The sequence below is a fragment of the Papaver somniferum genome, chromosome 8 (genome assembly GCF_003573695.1).
Source record: "Papaver somniferum cultivar HN1 chromosome 8, ASM357369v1, whole genome shotgun sequence".
Classification (NCBI taxonomy): Eukaryota; Viridiplantae; Streptophyta; class Magnoliopsida; order Ranunculales; family Papaveraceae; genus Papaver; species Papaver somniferum.
The window spans coordinates 113,052,545-113,071,862 of NC_039365.1; the positions used below are offsets into that span (position 1 = coordinate 113,052,545).

Consider the following 19,318-nt stretch of genomic DNA (forward strand, 5'->3'; position numbering starts at 1 on the left):
CAAAGGTATCTTGCTGTCCTTGAGGGACTTTGTGATGTAAACTGGATAGTTGACTCAGAGGAGTCTAAGTCTACGAGTGGATATGTTTCTCTCTAGCATGAGGGTTTGTTTTTGGAAGATTTACAAACAAATATATATTGCTCAATTCATTATGGAATCTGAGAGTATTGAGTTAGATAAAGCACGAGAGGGGGTCGAGTGCCTAAGATGCTTTTTAGAAGACATTCCTCTCTGGCATAGGCCTGTGCCAGCTATATCTATACATTGTGTTAGCCAAGCTATAATAGCTAAAGCTGAAAATAACTAATCTCAATCGGCGTTATTTCCATTGATTGGATAAAGTCCAAGGAGAATATCGCGCAACCTTTGACGAAAGGTTTATCCCAAGAGATAGTTAGAAATGCATCGAGGGGGAAGGGGCTTAAGCTCATAAATTAAACTTTCCATGAAGGATACTCAACCTTGCTGACTGGAGATCCCAAGATCAAGGTTTCGAATGAGACAACTAATTTGTGGTGGGTAAAGGTAAACACTATCAGAGAATTTTATTCTCTGTCCCTCCTCCCCTATGGTGTAGACGTGATAGTGTGACTGCATGTGAAGGATGACTTTTAAGAAGTCTTAATGAGTTCTATTGTTTCAATTTAAGATTGAAGTGGGGTGTAGCAGTAACACTCTTTATGGAAACTCACCTATCTGAATGAGGAAGTGGGCTGCTTCCGATGAGAATATGAGCTTCGATTCTCTAGAGCATTTTGAGAAACAGGATATGTCCAGGGCCGAATTGGACAAAACGACACGAGCTTGGCAGCAACCTTGGAGATATCACCCGTGGTTGTTATCGCGAATTACATCAAATGCTAGCAGTTCAAGACGTAGTTCACTGTCTCTAGCAAGTAATTCCGGTAATATCTCACTAAGCAAAGGTTCAAGACCTCATGGACACCTCTTCCTAAAATGGTATTTCCTGCGTTTTTTATGTGATTTTCGTTTTGATGGTTTTGGTATTACTGGAACTTAGGACCTAAAGGTCACTAAGGGTTCACTAGTTCATGCTTTTTCACTTTGGTGAAAGATACCTATAGTCTCACCATGTGAGAACTAAAGATGAAAGCTCTCAATACTATTATGATTTGTGCAATCCATAATATGACCCTGGGGTCAACACACTTTTGTGTGAGGGAGAGGACGTAGAAATAACTAGTATGATTTCAACACTTGCACGATCACTCTGTTTGGATCGTGAGATTGGGATGTTGATTTACCAAGATCTATCTGTGTTTTCATGTTTTATTGAGTTTTCATTCATGTGGGGGATTGTTGGAAAAGATTAATAAAAATACTTTTTTAAAGTTTTAATAAAAAATTATAATTTATTGTTTTCTTTTGTGAATGAAACTTATTAGTCTCACATTGTGAAGTTTCCAATTTTTAGTAGTTTTAAGAAAATACATAAACCTTTTAGTCCCACATCGGGGAGTTTTTCTTCTTAAGTTGTATTTTTCAATTATATAAACAAATTCACTATTTTTGTGAAATCTATGGGAAAGGGGTTGATCTATATTTAGAGGGACCCTGATAGACGCATTTATGTGTCTAATTTGTCCTCAATGTTCCGTATTGTTAGTACTCGTTTTCGTACTTATTGTGGTGTTTTGTGTGTTTTTAGGTATTTTTGGAAAATAAATATTGTTGGAAAATTCGGCGCGAAAAGTTGCTCGGAGCACCCCCGGAGGACAATTGCTATACGGACCCCCACTTTTGCTAAGGGGCACCCTTATTCTCAGCACTCACGGCTATGTGTAGCCCAAATTAATCCACAACACCCATCTTCTCCATTTGAAACTGGTTTTTGGCGGGAAAAGATATTTTTAGAAAACAGATTTTCAGTTCGTGATTTGGAGGGTTATAGTGTGATTCAATGGCTAAAATTTTATGGGAAGACTTGATTGAGCATAACAGACGTGGTATAGTTGATTGTTTCAGTTAAATTTGGCTAGATAACTCGCAAGAAAAAAACAGGGCAGCACATCAACGGTAGAAGTGTTTCACGGGATTGGACGTGCTCTCCTGTGCATGGCGTGAGATAAAAGTGTGTATAACTACATCTGAGGCGTGTACATGACGAATTGGAGCGTGCTGGAAGAAGTTTAACGTGTGGTGAAGATAAAAATGGAAATTTTGGCCGTAGAGAATAATGATGATGAATGAAGATTATTTGGGAGATATGGTGTGATTAAATGAGGCTTAGGAGTATAAATATATGGCTCCAGGTCCATAGACGGAGACGGAGAGATTGGGAGAAGTTTAGAGCACCACAGAGTCAAAAAAATCGAATTTGCAGAGAGACCACCTGCTGCTGCCATTGAAGAACACTGAAGAACACGAAGAACAGACTCGCGACAACCGTTGTTTTTAAACAGTGTCAGCGACTCATACTGTTGGTCGCAGATCAGAGACAGACTTAAAAAACGCAACAGTACAGTAACGGCTCTTTGTAACGGCTTTTGCAATAGTTATAAGCATTGCAAACCCGATTTTTATTATAATTCTCCCTTATTCATCATTTGTAACCCTTTGAGCATAAATGAAATCAACTTTTGAGCGTGTTTCCAACATGATGAGCAGTTAATTCTCTCGTAACCAAGGCAATGGATGAAGCTATTCACACGTGAACAATGGGTAACTATTTCATTTTCTCTAATATTTAATTATAATTCACTCAATCACTGCTTTTGCAGAGTTCTTAAAAGTTTACATAATTTTCTTCATTAGTTGTGATTCAATTAGATAGGTTATGCTTTGGTTAGATAATCTATGCTTAAGGGATACGATTAATTTTTGAGAATATGTTTGATTATTTGTGGATTAAGAAATAAAGGATTAAAAGGATAATTAGAGTTATGAAATATTTGACATGATTCATGTGTAATAGTGGAATCTAGTGTCTTGGTTACCTCTCGCCCATTTTGTTAATATTTTTGTATATAATTTTATTAAATCTTTAAATTTAATCTTCACAAGTCCGAGAGTTTGAACCTCATTACTACAACAACAATCAAAATTATAATCAACCCCTAAGGGAAAAAACATTTTATTTTGTTTTCTCAAGTGTTCGAGATTTTCCTTTATGGTTTTTTTTGGAGTTGCCAAACTCAAGTTGAGCATCTACTACATATGCTAGTAGTAGGTGTAATAGGGTGTTTTATCCTGGAGATATCCGTCCTGTGAGGGCTACATCATCACTCTTGAGTGTAGCCGGGCGCTAATGTCTTAAGGGCAACGTGTTGAACACGTGACTCACTCTGTTTTTCCAAAGTTTTGCCTTGTTATTGTTGCGGAGATATGGAGAGCTCGTCCGTTTCATCAAATCGATCACTTCCGTTATAAAGGAGCTAAGTATCAATAACTTTTGCTTATTTGATTTTTCCTTATTTTTGATTATGCACCCAATATAGAGTACGAACATTGTTCCTTGGATGCACGAAATTAAAAGAGATTCCTATGATAAATTGACAAGCTTGGAGGTAACTTGATGGACAACATTCCTTTGGATTTCATTATAGACTTTAAAGTTGGTTTGTATGCATTTATGGGGATCAATGAACGCCCCCATCAAAAATTTATCCGTATAATTTATGGTGATGTAACCAAAAACTCAAACAAATGTGAAAAACAAAACAAAGGTAACTAATTTTCGCGAAACAAGTGATGTAGTTTTTTAAGATGGTGCACTACAAGCATGGGGATGCGAGATATTATAAATAAACTTATGAATGGTCATAGCTTCTACAATAATCCGAATAACCAAAATGTGGGGAAAAATACCATTTTCGGAGTTTAATTTTACTAGGATATTCAAGTAAAATTCGCACGTAATCATAACTATCTCTATTTTTATCTCTACTTTGTATCTAATATTTTTTTATGTTAATTAGATTAATTCTATTTATTTTATGATTGATAATTTTCATATAGAAATACTTTTAGGTTTTTTAGGTTTTTTAAAAGAGAAAGAAAACGATAAGAAGGTTATTAAGTTACTGAATTGAAGAAAATCTCTACTCATATCCATTTTACTAACATAATTCCAATGGAGGAATTTATAAAAAAATTAACAGACGAGCGATTTTTTTTTGTTGAGATTATGATATACCGCGATGTTGATAATACTTATGCCGACGAAATACATGCATATAATGATCGGACAAGAGTATATAAAGAAACAAAAATCACGAGCTTTGAAAATCTATAGAATATCAAGATTTGGGAAAGAACGAGAGGGAGGTAACATGTAATCAATTTTATAAAGCTAGAACAAATGCTACGTACGCTTCGAAAATGTTGCAATGCCGATCCACAACTTTTTAGTTCTTTTTTTTATTACATGTTGTTTTTATTAGCTTATTATTAAATGTTTTATATTGACTCATAGGTTCATGAACGTATTGAATTTTTATTAATTCTACAGTAATAATAAAAATAAATTCTAAAACATGATCAAATATTTCAAAAGAGAGACTGACCCGTGCATCGCACGGGTGAAAAACTACTAAAAAAAATAATGGTCTGTACTAATTTCTCTGTGGAACGAACGACTGCATTAAACAGATCCAGAAGAAGCTGAACAATTTGTGTGCAAATTTGAAAAATGGGTTTTGAACACAGGTCAGGGAGTCTGACCCTTTTCCATAGGAAAAAAAACCGTCATCACATGGAAAAGGGGAAGAGTTTGACAAAAAGGTCATGACGGCCATGTTGGACTGTTATAACTACTCAAACACTGGACATGCGGTCATATTGTACCCATTTACGTTATACAGGCTCTCAGACCACAAAAACAGACAAAATACTGTAGCATGGTCACCGTTGAGCTGCAGTTTTGGAATATTTATATACAGTATATATGCGCAATTCTAATGTAAAAGGCTAAACCTTTTAAGTCCGAAGTTCAGCCCTTAGAGACAATTCCAAATGAGCCGCTACAAAGGAAGGAATCGTGTTCTTTGAGTGTCGAAATCACTTACCTTGCACGCAGGACATGTTTTAAAGTTCATCCTTTATAGACCATCAGTCATCGCCAAAACCTGATGATAAGTCCAGCTAAAAAGAATTACTGTAATATGGTTTGTAACCAAAAATGGGTCTGTTCTCTTCTATCAAGAAATAGAGCAATTAGAAAAATTTACACCAGTTAATAAAATCTTGAAACGTGTCTAATTTCATAAACGAAAGTCAAATTCCCGGAATTCTATCTCATCAAAACTGTTTCCACGTCAATATCTGCCAAAATTTAGCGTCTTGACTTCTTTTTTGATGACCTTGATGAGGAAGGCCTGGACTGCTCTGCAGTTGGTTTTGTAGAAGTAGTTGTTGCCTGGTTAGATTTTAATTTCGCATTGCTGGTGTTAGTGCTGCTGGATGCTGCATTACTTGTGTCCTGCTTGTCTCTAGACACCGAACCCTGAGAACCTCTAAGCTGAGCTCTTTTATCCTTCCTCTTCGGCCTGTAACTAGACCTCTCCCTCTTGGGCAACCATCGCTCTGGGATCTGGTGGAGGGCTTGGGTTTTTAGGATCAAACCCTTTAGGATGTTTAGGCTTTCGCTTTCTCTTTTTCTTTGATTTTGCTTTGCCCTTTGCATCCTCATCTTCTATAATACACAAGTCAGCATTATTCTCAACATGCTTAGCACCAGATGTTTTCTCCAAAGAATCCACATCCACTCCTTTAAGCCCCAGCAGCGGCTTTAACTTTTTCTCATAGGTTTTTGCCTTCTCCACATCTGCTTGTGCAGCAGTGGTAACCAACCCAACCAAAGCCTCAACACTTTTGTGGCTCTTGAACAAGTCTTTGTATAAGTGGGCTACCTCTTCTTCTCGCCCATGCTTGAGCTTAAATCTTGCAGCCTCATGCATGATCACGTCAAGCTTGTTATCATCACTCATGGCATAAGACCACCAAGTAATACAGAATCCAGAACTGCAGCTGCACCATCAATATCCCCATCTCGTTCTTTCAGGGAGACAAGTGTGGGGACAGTAGCTGATCATGCATGATCACGTCAAGCTTGTTATCATCACTCATGGCATAAGACCACCAAGTAATAGCAGAATCCAGAACTGCAGCTGCACCATCAATATCCCCATCTCGTTCTTTCAGGGAGACAAGTGTGGCGACAGTAGCTGGCATGTGTTGTATATCAGGAATCCTGGATGGTGAATCTACAGCTACCTTAGCATGGTTGGCAGCAGCAGCAATTTGAGCACGTGCAAGGAGGGCCACCTTTGAATTTTATGGGAATCGGTTGGCAAACTGGCCAAGGATCTCTTCAGCTTTTACGGCTTTGTTCTCTTTAAGAAACACCGCCGCTGAAGAAGTGTTGGCATCACACTACCTGTGAACACCTCTGAAAAAGCAGTTACCAGTTCTCGAGCCTGCAGTTTTATCGCAAACAGGCAAAGTGCATGAGTATAGCTTGAATAATAAAGAAGAACCTGTATTAGTGCATCGAGGAGAAAAATTGAAGAAACAAAGCTAAAGCTATTGTGTAATTTCAAATACTGGAACTTCTCACAATAATGTAGAACGGAAAAAAAAGGACACCAAAATCAGTTTTCGTCTCTTCTAGGAGAGGAACATAGAAATTTTTCTGAACATTTGATAACCTCATAGGTAGTAGAGGGGAGGGGTAGAATGTAGCAGCGCACCTGATCTAACCTTGATGCATGGAGCAGTAGAAGCACACGGTTAGTGTATATTGCCTCTTTCTGTTTCGAGGATAGCTTCAAATCAAGCCCTCGAGCAAGCTGGAAGCAATGTGCTGCATTACCTTTCTCTATCAGCTTATCAAGTTTTCTAAGGCCGTCAGATGCATATTTTGGACCCTTTAGTGCAATAAGGTTGTTTATTGCCACTGCAAGTGATGAATCGTCAATTAGGTTTCGGGTTATGATATCCACGTAAGTTTCAATGGCTTCTTTTGGGTGTCCAAGTAGCTGGAAATAAATTTAATTTGCATTATTGACAGATAAAGTACTACTTCATGAAATAAAATTCTCCAATACAATCATGTATTTACCTGCCGAACATATGCCAACTGCACGGCTATAGGAGCAAGTTCCATCTCTATCTCATCATCAACCCAATTGTGCCCCATTGGTGTTTCTTGGCCAATTCTGTCAAAATAAGGGATTTGATTCCATTGAGTTCCTCATTAAAGTAAAGATGGAATGCTAATGTAAGTGATATAGTACAACAAGGGAAACATATAGAACAAACAAACTAATAGTTATCTACGTGCACCTTCTGGCTGAGAGCAATTGTTGTTCCGCTTCCACATATTTTTGCCTCTCAATCAAAGAACAAGCATTATTATATGCAAGTTCAAAACTGCTGTTTGGTTTAACTTTGAGTGCATTCAATGTCCCTTGAACTTCAAAAGCTCTTCCAGGGGATACTAAACCAGCCACAATATTGATTTCCAAGGAGTCTATCTTCAGATTTTGAAGCTTCTGATAGAGATCCATACAAGGCTCCATCTTCCCCAGACGATAAAGAATCTGAGTTTCTAATTGCATTGTCGCGGAGGTCCTCTCCAGACTTGATAGGGAATCCATAGCTTCATCCAGCTTGTTTTGTCTGTATAAACAATATGCCTGCATGGCAAAAACATGGGATTACATCAGATAGATATTCATAGTTTGGGCACATTATGATACCCAAATCATTACTCACAGTGCCAAATAAAGCTATAGAATCAATCACACTGTTTGCAGTTACAATGAACATTATGGAGTCCTTTCTGAATAAGAAAATAGAAAGGACAACAAAAAAAGGGGGTCATAGAGAGTGAAAGAAAAAGGTGACATACACAGTAAGCAATTCAGTCACCCCCATAATTCACCTTATGGACGTATAAACAAAAAGAAAGTTCCACAGAGTAACAAATAAAAATTATGTATCCCCTCTCTCAGTGAAGAGAGATCGTGGAAACAACATAGTTACTCCCTTTGACAGCCATTTACCACATGTAAAAGAGTTTTGCTAACTTCAACAGGCAACAGCGAAATAAGAATGTCTCACTCAATCTATAAACGACCAGCACAAATTCCTCACAGAAAGTAATCTCCAATCTTTTAACAAATAAACAACCATGGACATGTGCGTGTATGTGTGCATCTTATACACATTCTTATTGCCTTAAAGTTCAAACACATGGAATGGCATTTCAAACGTGGTATATGTTTAAGTAAAGGAAACTTTGCAACAAGAAAACTTGCAATGCAGACCACGCGCACTTCTCCAGATATATGAGTGACAACAGAACCAAATTGTGCCTAATTTTCATAAATCATTATCTTAGAAATTGTAGACTTCGGTAAATCAAATTTAGACATTAGGATATTTTTATGCTAGGAGTTGATCAACTCAATAACTTTTATGTACATCTCAATGTTAACAAGTATAAGCTGCTCAAATAAAAGTTAAATCAGTAAACCAAAATACATACCTTATAAAAGCCAAAATCGACCGTAACATTTTTTGAAGATTGTATAGTTGACAATGCAAGGTCTATATTATCAGCTTTAATCAAAGCTACAATCTTACAGTTTAAAGCATCTTTGTCACCAGCTGCAATTGTAAGAACTACACAAACAAAACAAAAAATCCAACTATCAAAAAAAAAAAAAAAAATTCATCAGATTGGGGAAAAAGATAACCTTGATCTGCAATTTTGACAGCTTTTTCGAATTCTGAATTATGAACATGACGATTGAGATCAGTAAAGAGATCTTCAATTGCGACAGTTGGTTGTTGTGGTGAAGATTTAGGTTTCTCTTTTGCCTCCATGGATTTGGTTTTTTCTCCTGTGACTGCGAGTTTTGTCTGAGGAGGCGTTACTTTCTCAGTCTTAATTTATTCTATAATAAAAAGTCAAGTATAGTCTTGACTCTGCTTGACCATATAACTAGTGGTTTGGGACCTTTGGGTTTATAGTACTCCATGTGTTGGGACAGTTCCAATAGGAATAGGCATTATTTGTTGGCCTTGTGAAGCTCCATTAGGAATCCTCAAATAAACAAATCCGATGGGAAATATCATAAGGGGTATCAACCTAAATGTAATTACTAGTCAAGTAGTTTCACGGTTCTCATACTCCCTCCCGTTGCAGAGGGTTTGAACTCCGTAATTGTCAAAAATCATTCCAGTTTAAGATTTACGGAGTTTGGAAATAGTCTAGGTACTACTAGTCTAGCGTATCAAAAAAAAAGTAATTACTAGTAATTAGGGAATATATCATCTAATCATTTTGAACCTATTTCGTGTTTCCATCCACATTATTGTTCTTTTTTTCTTTTTCTTTTTTTGATAAAGTCCACATCACCATTAGCTCTGACATATTTTTTTAACATGCGCATTACTATAAAATATCTTCTCCTTAACCATAACAAGCCGAATTTTAACATGCGCACTACTATGAAATATCTTCTCCTTAACCATAACAAGTCGAATATCAAAACAACAATCCTCAACCATGGTCGTGCAAATGAAATTTTGTTGTATTTTTTTCCCGCTAGAAACATGAGATTTCGTTAGTTCTTGGTTACCGTATAATTGGAGTTGGTCTATGGAAAAAAATTCCTAATTATATTCAAAACAAATGTCAACCTAGAGTGTTGTGGTTATTCGAAACCAAAATGATCTATTAATTTCAAGGTATACTCGAACTTGGATATCCCAATCCAGGTTGGGTTATCAACAAAAAAAAAAAGTTGAAAAGTATTTGTTTTCATTTTAATCCAATTTGGGATAAGGATAGTTAATCCATCATTGGTTTTCAGAGGCTAAATTGTTAGGTTTATGGTATTATTCTGCTTTTCCTCATTTTCTAACCTGGGATAAAACCGCATACTCCATTTTTTTTTACTATTTTGTTATTTGCTCAACTAGTTTACCTCGATATATGATATACTTGCACAAGTTGAATTAAAACTGATCAATCTGAAGGTTAATCTACTGCTAGATTAAGTGTCAAACAAACACAAGTTCAGTTAATCCAAGACTGGATAAAATTTTAGACAAACAACATTCAAATCGATCAATCTCAAGGTTACCATAAATAAAATTAAGATACACTACGCTAGTTTATGTGTTCCCATTTCCAAGATCTCAAATAGACCCAAAGTGCACAACAAGCATATATTAACTAGTAATAATTAATTAATAGAAACAATGAGACAAATAAGTGACAAGACTAAACAATTTTTCTACTGTATTGTATTTGCAATATAAAAAATTGAAATGGTGTCAAGTCAAAAAGCACTGAGAATCGGGCGATCAACTGATTCAACTCAGTCTTAAATTTTACATCCAGTTTCATTCTTTTTCTTCTTAGATTTGTGTTATGTTTTGTTATAATTTGATTTTTAACTTATTTGTCTTTTTTTGTTCTTTATCAGTTCTTTCTATTGTTTTAACAATCATGTTTTTTAGGATTTCATAGCTTTTTCAATCATTAAATTTTTGTTTTCATCAAGTCTCATGTGTAACTAATCCTTCTTGTTCCTCTTTTGCGCTTGCAGTTTCGATTATCTCTAATGGATTTTGCCTCTGTGTATGTTGTGGTCATAACGTTTGCTGAGTATGTCTTCAAGCTTTTTCTTAAAGGATTCGATTGTATTAGTATCAAAGGTATCCATGGTGTTGTGTTGGAGAGGTCTCGGTTTTGTTTCAACTCAGTTAAAATCGGTAGCAGATTACCCCGCCCTAAAGTCAATTCAAACGTATTCAAAATTCAAAAAGTCATACTCAAGAGGAAATTTTGTTTTCTGATTTTACTGTTTATATTATCAGCCAGCTATTATACTTACCTAACAAGTAAATATTCTAAAAATTATTGTTACGTATTAATATCCAGAATATATTTGCGCATTCATCTCTAATATATCCTTTAAGTCTTTTTTACCCTCAGAACCCTAATTTAATTATCTATTCATACCATTTTACCTCCTTTAACACCTCGTATCCTAAATTTTCTTGTTTCAGAAACTTCCATTTTCATATAGACAACCCTTTGATTGTTACTACCACAACAGAAGAAGGAAATACTAGTGAGGTTGGTGATTTAGTTAACAAATTCAAGAAAGCTACTCTGGAGCTTGGAGACACAAATGAAGTGGTCGTTGTTCAGCAAAGCAATAACAATGGGTAAGAAGATGACTCCAAATGTGAAGCAAGTACGATTGAAAAAATCATTATTGAAGGAAGAATGAATTATGACACTGTTTTGAAGTATATTATCTTCACCTGGCCTTTCTTGACTTCTGAAGATTCAAGGATTGTAGAAGTGGAACCTAATATGATGATTTTCAAGTTTAACAAGTGGGATCATTTGAAAAGAGTCATTGAAGAGAGATCTTGGAGCATCAATAAGCACATTTTGGTGGTTCATGATTATATCCCAGGCATGATTTACACAGAGAAGCATTGGGGGTGCCAACAATTTTGGATTCAGCTCAAGTTTCTATTACCTGAGCACATGAATGTTTCATCAGTCACGCAAGATAAGAGAAGTGATGGGAGAGGTGACTGGTATTGAACCCAAGGATGCAATACCAGTTGGCAGTGATCCGATTAAAGTTTGTGTGAATGTAGATCTATCGATGTCATTAAGAAGAGGAGTCAAATACACTACTAATGCTGGAGTTAACAAATGGAAAAAGTTTTTCTATGAACGTCAACCAAGCAGCATATGCACAAAGTGTTATATCATTAATCACTCTAAGGGTCCCTGTAAGGATGCATCCATAGTCTAAAATCGTGCGATTCAACTCGTGAATCACACGATTCGCTTCATTTCCCACCAATTCGCTTCAGATCGACTGTGTGAAGCGTTCTTCCCATGAATCGTAGTCAACCAAGTTTGACTTACGATTCTTGACTTAATTCAAAGGTCCAAGCTGTTTTTTTCAAAAATGAAAGGATTCAGTTTCGAAGCCATGGCCTCCTGCGCGACAGGAGTGACCTTGAACCAATGTTCCAACTTGATTTTTTTTGATGTTTAGTGGACTTTATTAGTATATATACGAACCAAAGACCAAAACTAGGAAAATAAACCAAACATTGAGTAGTATTTTGTATGGTTCCACAATATTTATAGGCATACGTTTACGATTTAATAATGAACCCATGAATCTTCGATTCACGATTTAACATACGATTCGATTCGCAAATTTCAAAAAACGATTTACGATTCGATTCACGATTTAAAAACCTTGGATGCAGCTATCTTTCTCAACAAATCTCACGAAAAACCCTACTTCTTTGGAAAAATTAACAATATTCGCAAGAGTATCATTGTCATTTCCTCTAATGTAGCACCAACTGTGAAGAAGAATCAGAAGAAGTTTGTCAAAAAAACTGTCTTTGTTCCTCCCAAAGATGTTGAATTCATCAACTTGGATTTCCTTCTTAAAAAAGATGGTCATGATACTGACGAGGATAGTAGACTAGGTAAGAGGCACAAAATTGCTGAGACCTCCACTCAAAGCACCTCATCGGATACCACTTCAATCGGCCAGACTACTCACATGGTCACTTCAAGAGATAATCAAACAACTAGCACTAACAAGGGGAATCAGGTATCATTTCTTCTTTTTATTTTAAAACTTTTAATTTCCTTTAATTTTAGTTTCATTCAAGCATTTATTATTTATAGGGTTTACATTTCTAGTGATGCATTCATTATCTATATAAGTACTTCTCAACATGTTAGTACCTCTATGTTAGATTGGTATGGGTTTGTTTTATGGCACATTTGGAAATCCAGATGTAAAAAAGCTTTTGATAATGTTCAATTGGCATACTCACAAGTTGCTCATACTATTCAGACAGATTATTACACTTGGTTCAGAATAAACATTACCCACAATGAGATTGTTCCAGATTCAAATGAGTTTTCCAAGAAATGGAAAACCCTGAAAATAATTTTGTTAAAGTTAACTTTGATGCTTCATTTATAGAGTTAACCAAGGATGTTGGAATAGGACTGATAATGCGTGATTTTACAGGTGACTGTAATGGAGGTAGATGCTGGCACTCAAAAGCTATAGATCCAGAACAAGCTGAAGCTTTTGCACTCATGGGGGCGATAATTTGGGCACAAAGGAAAGGAGTCAGAAAGCTTCACTTAGAAGGAGACTGCTCTAATGTTATTAGAGCTATTAATGGTAGTTTGGACTTTGGAATCAATAAAGTGGACAACCAGAAACATTATTGTGGATTGTTTAGAATTACTAGTTGAATTTGAGGATTGGCTTTGCACTTATGTGCATAGAGATGCAAATCATGTTGCAGATTCTCTAACAAAATATGCTAAAAATCTTTCTAGCGAGGAAGAATGGAGTGATCATTTTCCTTCTTGGATTTCTTTATGTCTACAAGAAGATAAACAATTGTAGTTACCTTCAATTTAATATAATTTCCTTTCGTATTAAAAAGGTTTGCTCCACAAAGAAAACTTATTTGAATAGTCCCTAAACTAAAACCAAAACAAAACCGTCAATTAACTCACCACCACTGATAGGATTGTTATTTTTGTTCTTTGCCAATACGTAAACTACATTGGCACACAATTATAGATAAAAAAAGAAGTACAAATAGATTGAGTAACATAAAGAACATACAAATACCAATCTTTTTACAAATAAACTCAGGTTTAAACTATATTAGTTCGTTCTTATTGACTATCCGTTATGCATTTTGGTAGCTCGCCTTGATGCAATTTACATAAAGACAAGGATCAAAATATTACTTGAAATCAATAAAACCAATTAAATCCAAAATAAGTAAAACTGTCTACTATGTAAAATATTCATCACAAATTGGTGGATATCGATCCAATACACCATTAAATCACCAGCATTGCTTCTGCCCCGTGCCATTATGGCACGGGCAATCCACTAGTAAATAAAAGATTTGAAAGAGAAGAAACAGTAACAAAAATACCAAGCTTGGGAGCCAAGGTTACAACTTACAACAAAATATAACAATCAGCCAAATCCCACAATAAACACCGTAAAAGGGTTCATTTGAAAAAAATAAAAATAAATAAAAAGACACCAACAACAGTGCAGAGACGACAAGGAAGAGCTCGTCAGCAACTTTAAGCTTCAGGCTTGTCAGGATTCGGAGTGGCAGAGGCAGAGGGACCAGACTGTGACAACTTTCAACGCGCCCTAGTAACAAATCCACCATATCTAACACATATTTACCATATCTAGTAAAGCTCTCAAGAGATCGTTTTCCAGACGCTGTTACATATTTCTAATTCTCTATCGATGATGACGATGAATTTGCTGCTTCAAATTCAAATGTTTCCAGTCCTTTTTTCCCTTTCCACGATATCTGTACTTCAATTAAGGAAAACCCAAGAGTAGCAACTCAACTTAACTTTCCACCATGATCAATAGAAAAAAAATTAGTGTTGATGGTCCACGGTTCATCAATCATACAACAAAAGATACATCTTTTTACACATTTCTAGGAAAAGGATACATCAATCATACAACAAAAGATACATCTTTTTACACATTTCTAGGAAAAGGATACGACCAGAAATTTTTGTTCCAATATCCATATTTGGAATGATATTAGTCACAGATGCATACATGGACAGCTTCTTCCTGCGGTCAAGTAAACTTATGTCAGAGTTCCACATTCAAAAGCGTAGAAGGATAACTTCAACCTATCCCCTTGGTTTCATTCAACTCAAATTTTAATAAGTATCACAAGAACAATCAAGAGTCATTGACTAACTCAGGAATGTAAACAGATTAATATAATTGTTACAAATGGCAGGAGATGAAGTAAATGCTCATTATCACTAGCTGATAATTCAGCCTAATTATATTGAATATTGTTTACTACATAACTAGCCAATCTAGCGTTCTTTTCACCACAAGAAAAGAACTGGTGCAAGACAGTAAAATCATCAAAATACTTACTGTTCTCTAAATTCATCCTTATCAGCTTTCTTCAAGTTCTGCTCTCGTTCTTCGAGCGAAACCCTCTGTTGCTCCAGCTGGTTGATCTTGTCACTGACAATTGTGTGAATTGAAAACAAAAGAATATCAGTAACCAAAACCACTATAGTTTCCTTGCCATAAGTCATCAGGGACACCTCAAAAATCAACAGAACACTCAACTTTTTCTGTTAAGTTCCTCATATTCTTTTTGGAGAGAATCTAACTCAGCATCATTAACAACTTTACTTTTCACACCATTTATCCTTCGCTGGCATTCATCTATCTTCTTCTGATATGCGTCGGAAAGGAGGTTGTCAAGTGGCTACAACAGATGGAAGTAATATTGGAACAATGATTGATTACTGGACTATTATCATGGCCATTCACGAAAAATGGAAGAGAATCCAAAACTCGACACAATGAACAAGAAAAGATATTAAAACGAGATTTCTTTGCATCAGATGTTTTAGATACTATATCTAGTTGAACTACTTGAAGAACATTATACTTATAAAGAGATGCGTAACGAAAGCACAAGGAATAAATCTTTTTACAGAGACTCGCAAAAAGGCATAGAAATTTTAAGAGGAAAACTGAACAAATCTTCCAAAGAAGTTTGAACCTCGGAAAAATCCCCATCACATGATGATTGAAACAATTCGACATTGTCAGTACACGGCATCAAATTATTAGTGTCCTTTTTGTTCTGAAGAACTCTAACAAGATCATCACAATACGAAATGAGGCCAGAGACACCAATTTTTTTTAGCAGTCTCGCCCATGGTATTCACCAGATTCACTTCCTCTCTTCAACTGCAGAAGAAATATCTGAAAGAAGAAAATACTTACCATTAAGGATAAGAAAATGTAGGACACAAACTTTGTGCATGACATACATCATCTTTTCTCCGGACCCATACTAACTAATAAATACATATTTTTATAAGCATTTTGGGAATAACAGCGGAAAATCATAAAACTGATGAAAACACCGAACTCCAAATTAAGATCATTGATAAATAAACATATGAAAACATCGAACTGATGTCGAAGTGTTTTTTTTTTATTACTATATCAAAGTGTTTTAAGCAGGCATATCAGAAAAAAGTAAATTCCTATATATATAACAGAACGTAATCGCCAGTATTGGGATAGTTCATCCTATAATTTACAGGTTTCTGTCCTTCCTGGTTTAATCGGCTACCAAATATTCACTTCACATCTAGCAGGCAGGTGCTTGTGCTTAGCTTGTTTTACCTACAACCTAGCAGATGGTCTCATAAGAAGACTAAACAGCAGGATTCCTAGTTCCACAACAACAACTCTACCGAGCCATTAAGTAACCAATAACGTGTAACAAAAATAGCATTGGGAATGCACTTTCCACATTGCACTAACTTATACATAATAATCAAAACAGAAGATACCTTTCTTTCATTTACACGGAGTTGAAACCAAAAATGGAAGCCATTGCCAAAATCGACTCCAGTAGCTAGATCGTCACCATGCACCATGACCAGCCATTACTAAATAGCTTTAATTGATCCAAAGTCAAGAAACAAAAAATAGAGCAATGCACAAATTTTTCTCCAAACAGCTCAATACCCATGTACTTCTCTATCTAATCTAGCTCACTAGTTTGTTATTTTCAAAACCCCACACGTATGTGAAAGTTGCTTTTCACTACTCCAAGAAATTAAAGTAGAAGATATAGTAAGATTTTCAATGCAGTTCAAATTCCAAGAGTACTCGACTATACATATGGCCAAAATTATTCAATTAACATGAAAAATATGCATATTGATAACCCTAAGCCAATTTTTGGGATATGTTGCTGCCTAGCATAAGTCATAAACCTCCTACATGCAACAAGTTTTTACAATATCATGGCGGTGCCTCTTCAAATCCAGCCAATTTTTTATCCTTATGTTACTCCCTTGGATGATAGAATGGCATTGAGATAATGATAACAACAAAGTGAGTAAAGTCTGAGGGTTCATCAGGTTTTGAATTACTGCATCTAGCTACTGGCTATGCTTAGATACAGCTATGTATTATCACTGAGTCCGGATTATAACAAACTAGCTGGATTTGTAACAGGTGTGCAAGACTAAGGCAACACTATGCCTGACAGGATTCTGTATTTAATTCAAAAAAGTTAAATCGAGGCTACAAACTTCAAAATTATCATCATTCAGAGTAAGCAACTAGGGGCCAACAGAGATGGTTAACTATATTTACATATATCCAATCCAAATCAACATGACGGGCTTAGCTACAGTTTTAAAATCCACCATGTTAGCCAGACAGAGATTCCACAGACAAACAATACAGGTTTTCCATGCCCAATTTGCAGAGCTGGATTTATCAAAGAACGAAAAGAAATAAAATCAAGAAACAAAAAGTTTCCTTTCCGGTTGGCAAATGAAGCAGCCACTAAGGATCGCAAATTAAGCGGCCACTAAGGATCAAGTGAACAGGTATTGAAAGCAAACCAATATGTATGTTTCCTACTGTAATATTAGGAATCAATGAAAGTATGACTTAACAATGTAATAAGGATCCTAAGAAGAAACATAAATTCTACATCATACAAATAGAATCATAAGAACATTAGCAATACTAAGGAACCACAAAGCAAACACTTCAAAAACCATCGTCACAGTTCAGCATTGTAAGAACACTAAATCATCAAATCAGAAGGTCCAATTAAAAGAAAAAACTTAAACCTAAACCACTATATTGACATCAATATCAAACCTAGAGTGGTGGATTAGACCCATAAGTACTCAAAACCTAATACTTCAATGATAATAAGTTCGAAGAAGAAAGACAGTGTAAGAAACGAGAAGAAGTAGAGAGAGATTCAGACCTGTCGCTAATATTGGTTCCCATCGTCAGTCTAGCAAAAGAAGAAGATACCATGGCCGATTTCCATCACTCTGGTTTTCTTCTTTTCTCTCTCTCTCTCTCAAATTTTAGAAGATGAATATTTAGAAGATGAATAATGAAAAATGAGAAATCTTAATGGCATGAAATGAAATGTGATAGGGATACTTTATAATGTACCCATGTTTTGAAATGTACACTTCAAAACTACCCCCGTTTTTTACAAACTTTCTAAAGTACCCGTTTTATTCAAAAGGCAAATTCCATCCAGTTAAGTGTTAAGTGGCAGTTATCTTTTCTATTAAAGTCCTATTTATCCCTGAACTACATCTCCTTGGTAGAGAGGATAATGATTCGACGATCCTGAAAGAGGGTGTAACGATCCTAAACTAGGCTCGACGAAACTGAAAGTGTTGTAACGATCCTGAATCGGGCTCGACTAACCGGAAAAATATTGTAGAAGATTGATTCTCCACCAACCAAAAACCCCAAGACACTTGGGAATGATGAACCCTTTCAGGGAATGATGAAACAAACCTGAAAATGATGACACGATCCTGAACCGAGCTCGACAAATTGAAAAAATGATGTAGAAGGTAAACATACTAACAAGTAAAGGGTAAAGAAGTAAACTTTAAAGAAAGTAAACTAGTGTTGACTAACTAGGATGGAAAACTAAACAGTTGGGGCACTTTAGAAAATTTCTAAAAAATAGGGGTAACAAAAAAAAACGAGGTCAATAAAACGGGGGTACTTTATAAATTCTCCCAATGTGATAACACTGAAACTGTATTTAGCTCGTAGCTAGCCCTTATCTTTATTTCAATAAATCCTATGGCAGTGTTGTTTAGTGTCTACCTTAATCTTTATTTTGAGGTTCTTAGAGCAAGTGGTATGGTGGAATCCATCATATTCCAAGTGTGGAAAAACCATGAAAGTCAAGTCTAGTGACTTTCAAATTGATGCTTTCCATGAAAAATTTAAACACTATTCAGAATAGTACAAAGCGCTATTCAGAATAGCTTTTTTTTTATCCGTAGATTTAAACGAGCCATCGGAAATCTAATGGCTGAGAAAATAACGTTAATCTTAATAGCGTTTTGTGCTATTCTGATTAGCTTTTTTTAGCGCTATTCTGATTAGCGCTCAGAGCTATTAAGATAAGCGTTTTTGTTGTTCCACCACTACACTTGCGCTTCCATCCACGATTCCAAATGATGAGGTGGCGTGGAAGATGGAACTCTTCCACCATAGACTTGCTCTTATGGCAGTTTCAGAGGTTGTGGTCCTGGAGCAAGATCTTAACATTTATATTTCAATAGATCCTAAGCTGGTTCTCCAACTTTTTATGAACCTATTTCATCATCTACACCTTAATGTCAGATTTGTCATAAGAATGG

At 35.8% G+C, this 19,318-nt stretch overlaps 1 protein-coding gene and 1 pseudogene across 7 annotated transcripts; both read right to left on the bottom strand.

Annotated features, from left to right (window-relative positions):
- Nucleotides 1-5,042: 5,042 nt before the first annotated feature.
- Nucleotides 5,043-8,881, bottom strand: LOC113302652 (annotated as a pseudogene).
- Nucleotides 8,882-13,984: 5,103 nt separating this feature from the next.
- LOC113302653 (kinetochore protein SPC24 homolog) lies at nt 13,985-18,047 on the bottom strand. 7 transcript variants are annotated; one of them, XR_003336998.1, is made up of 6 exons: nt 17,902-18,047; nt 16,457-16,521; nt 15,652-15,857; nt 15,009-15,318; nt 14,614-14,687; nt 13,985-14,409 (listed from the first exon to the last, which is right to left on the bottom strand). XR_003336998.1 is itself a non-coding variant. In XM_026551598.1 (4 exons), the coding sequence occupies exons 2-4, from the start codon at nt 15,173-15,175 to the stop codon at nt 14,372-14,374; spliced, it is 279 nt and encodes a 92-aa protein (XP_026407383.1). In that variant the 5' UTR covers nt 15,176-15,318; nt 17,902-18,047; the 3' UTR covers nt 13,985-14,371. The 7 variants fall into 7 exon arrangements, 2 of the variants coding, with proteins under 2 accessions (XP_026407383.1, XP_026407382.1); XR_003336997.1 differs by having other exon boundaries at nt 15,009-15,351; XR_003336999.1 differs by having other exon boundaries at nt 15,009-15,101; nt 15,210-15,857.
- Nucleotides 18,048-19,318: the final 1,271 nt, after the last annotated feature.

Coding starts and splice junctions, on each gene's coding strand:
- LOC113302653 (XM_026551598.1), bottom strand. CDS start 15,175: ATGACTTATGGCAAGGAAACTATAGTGGTTTTGGTTACTGATATTCTT. Junction 14,688..15,008: donor AAGGATGAATTTAGAGAACA/GTAAGTATTTTG, acceptor ACTTGACCGCAG/GAAGAAGCTGTCCATGTATG. Junction 14,410..14,613: donor TGGAACAAAAATTTCTGGTC/GTATCCTTTTCC, acceptor ATTGAAGTACAG/ATATCGTGGAAAGGGAAAAA.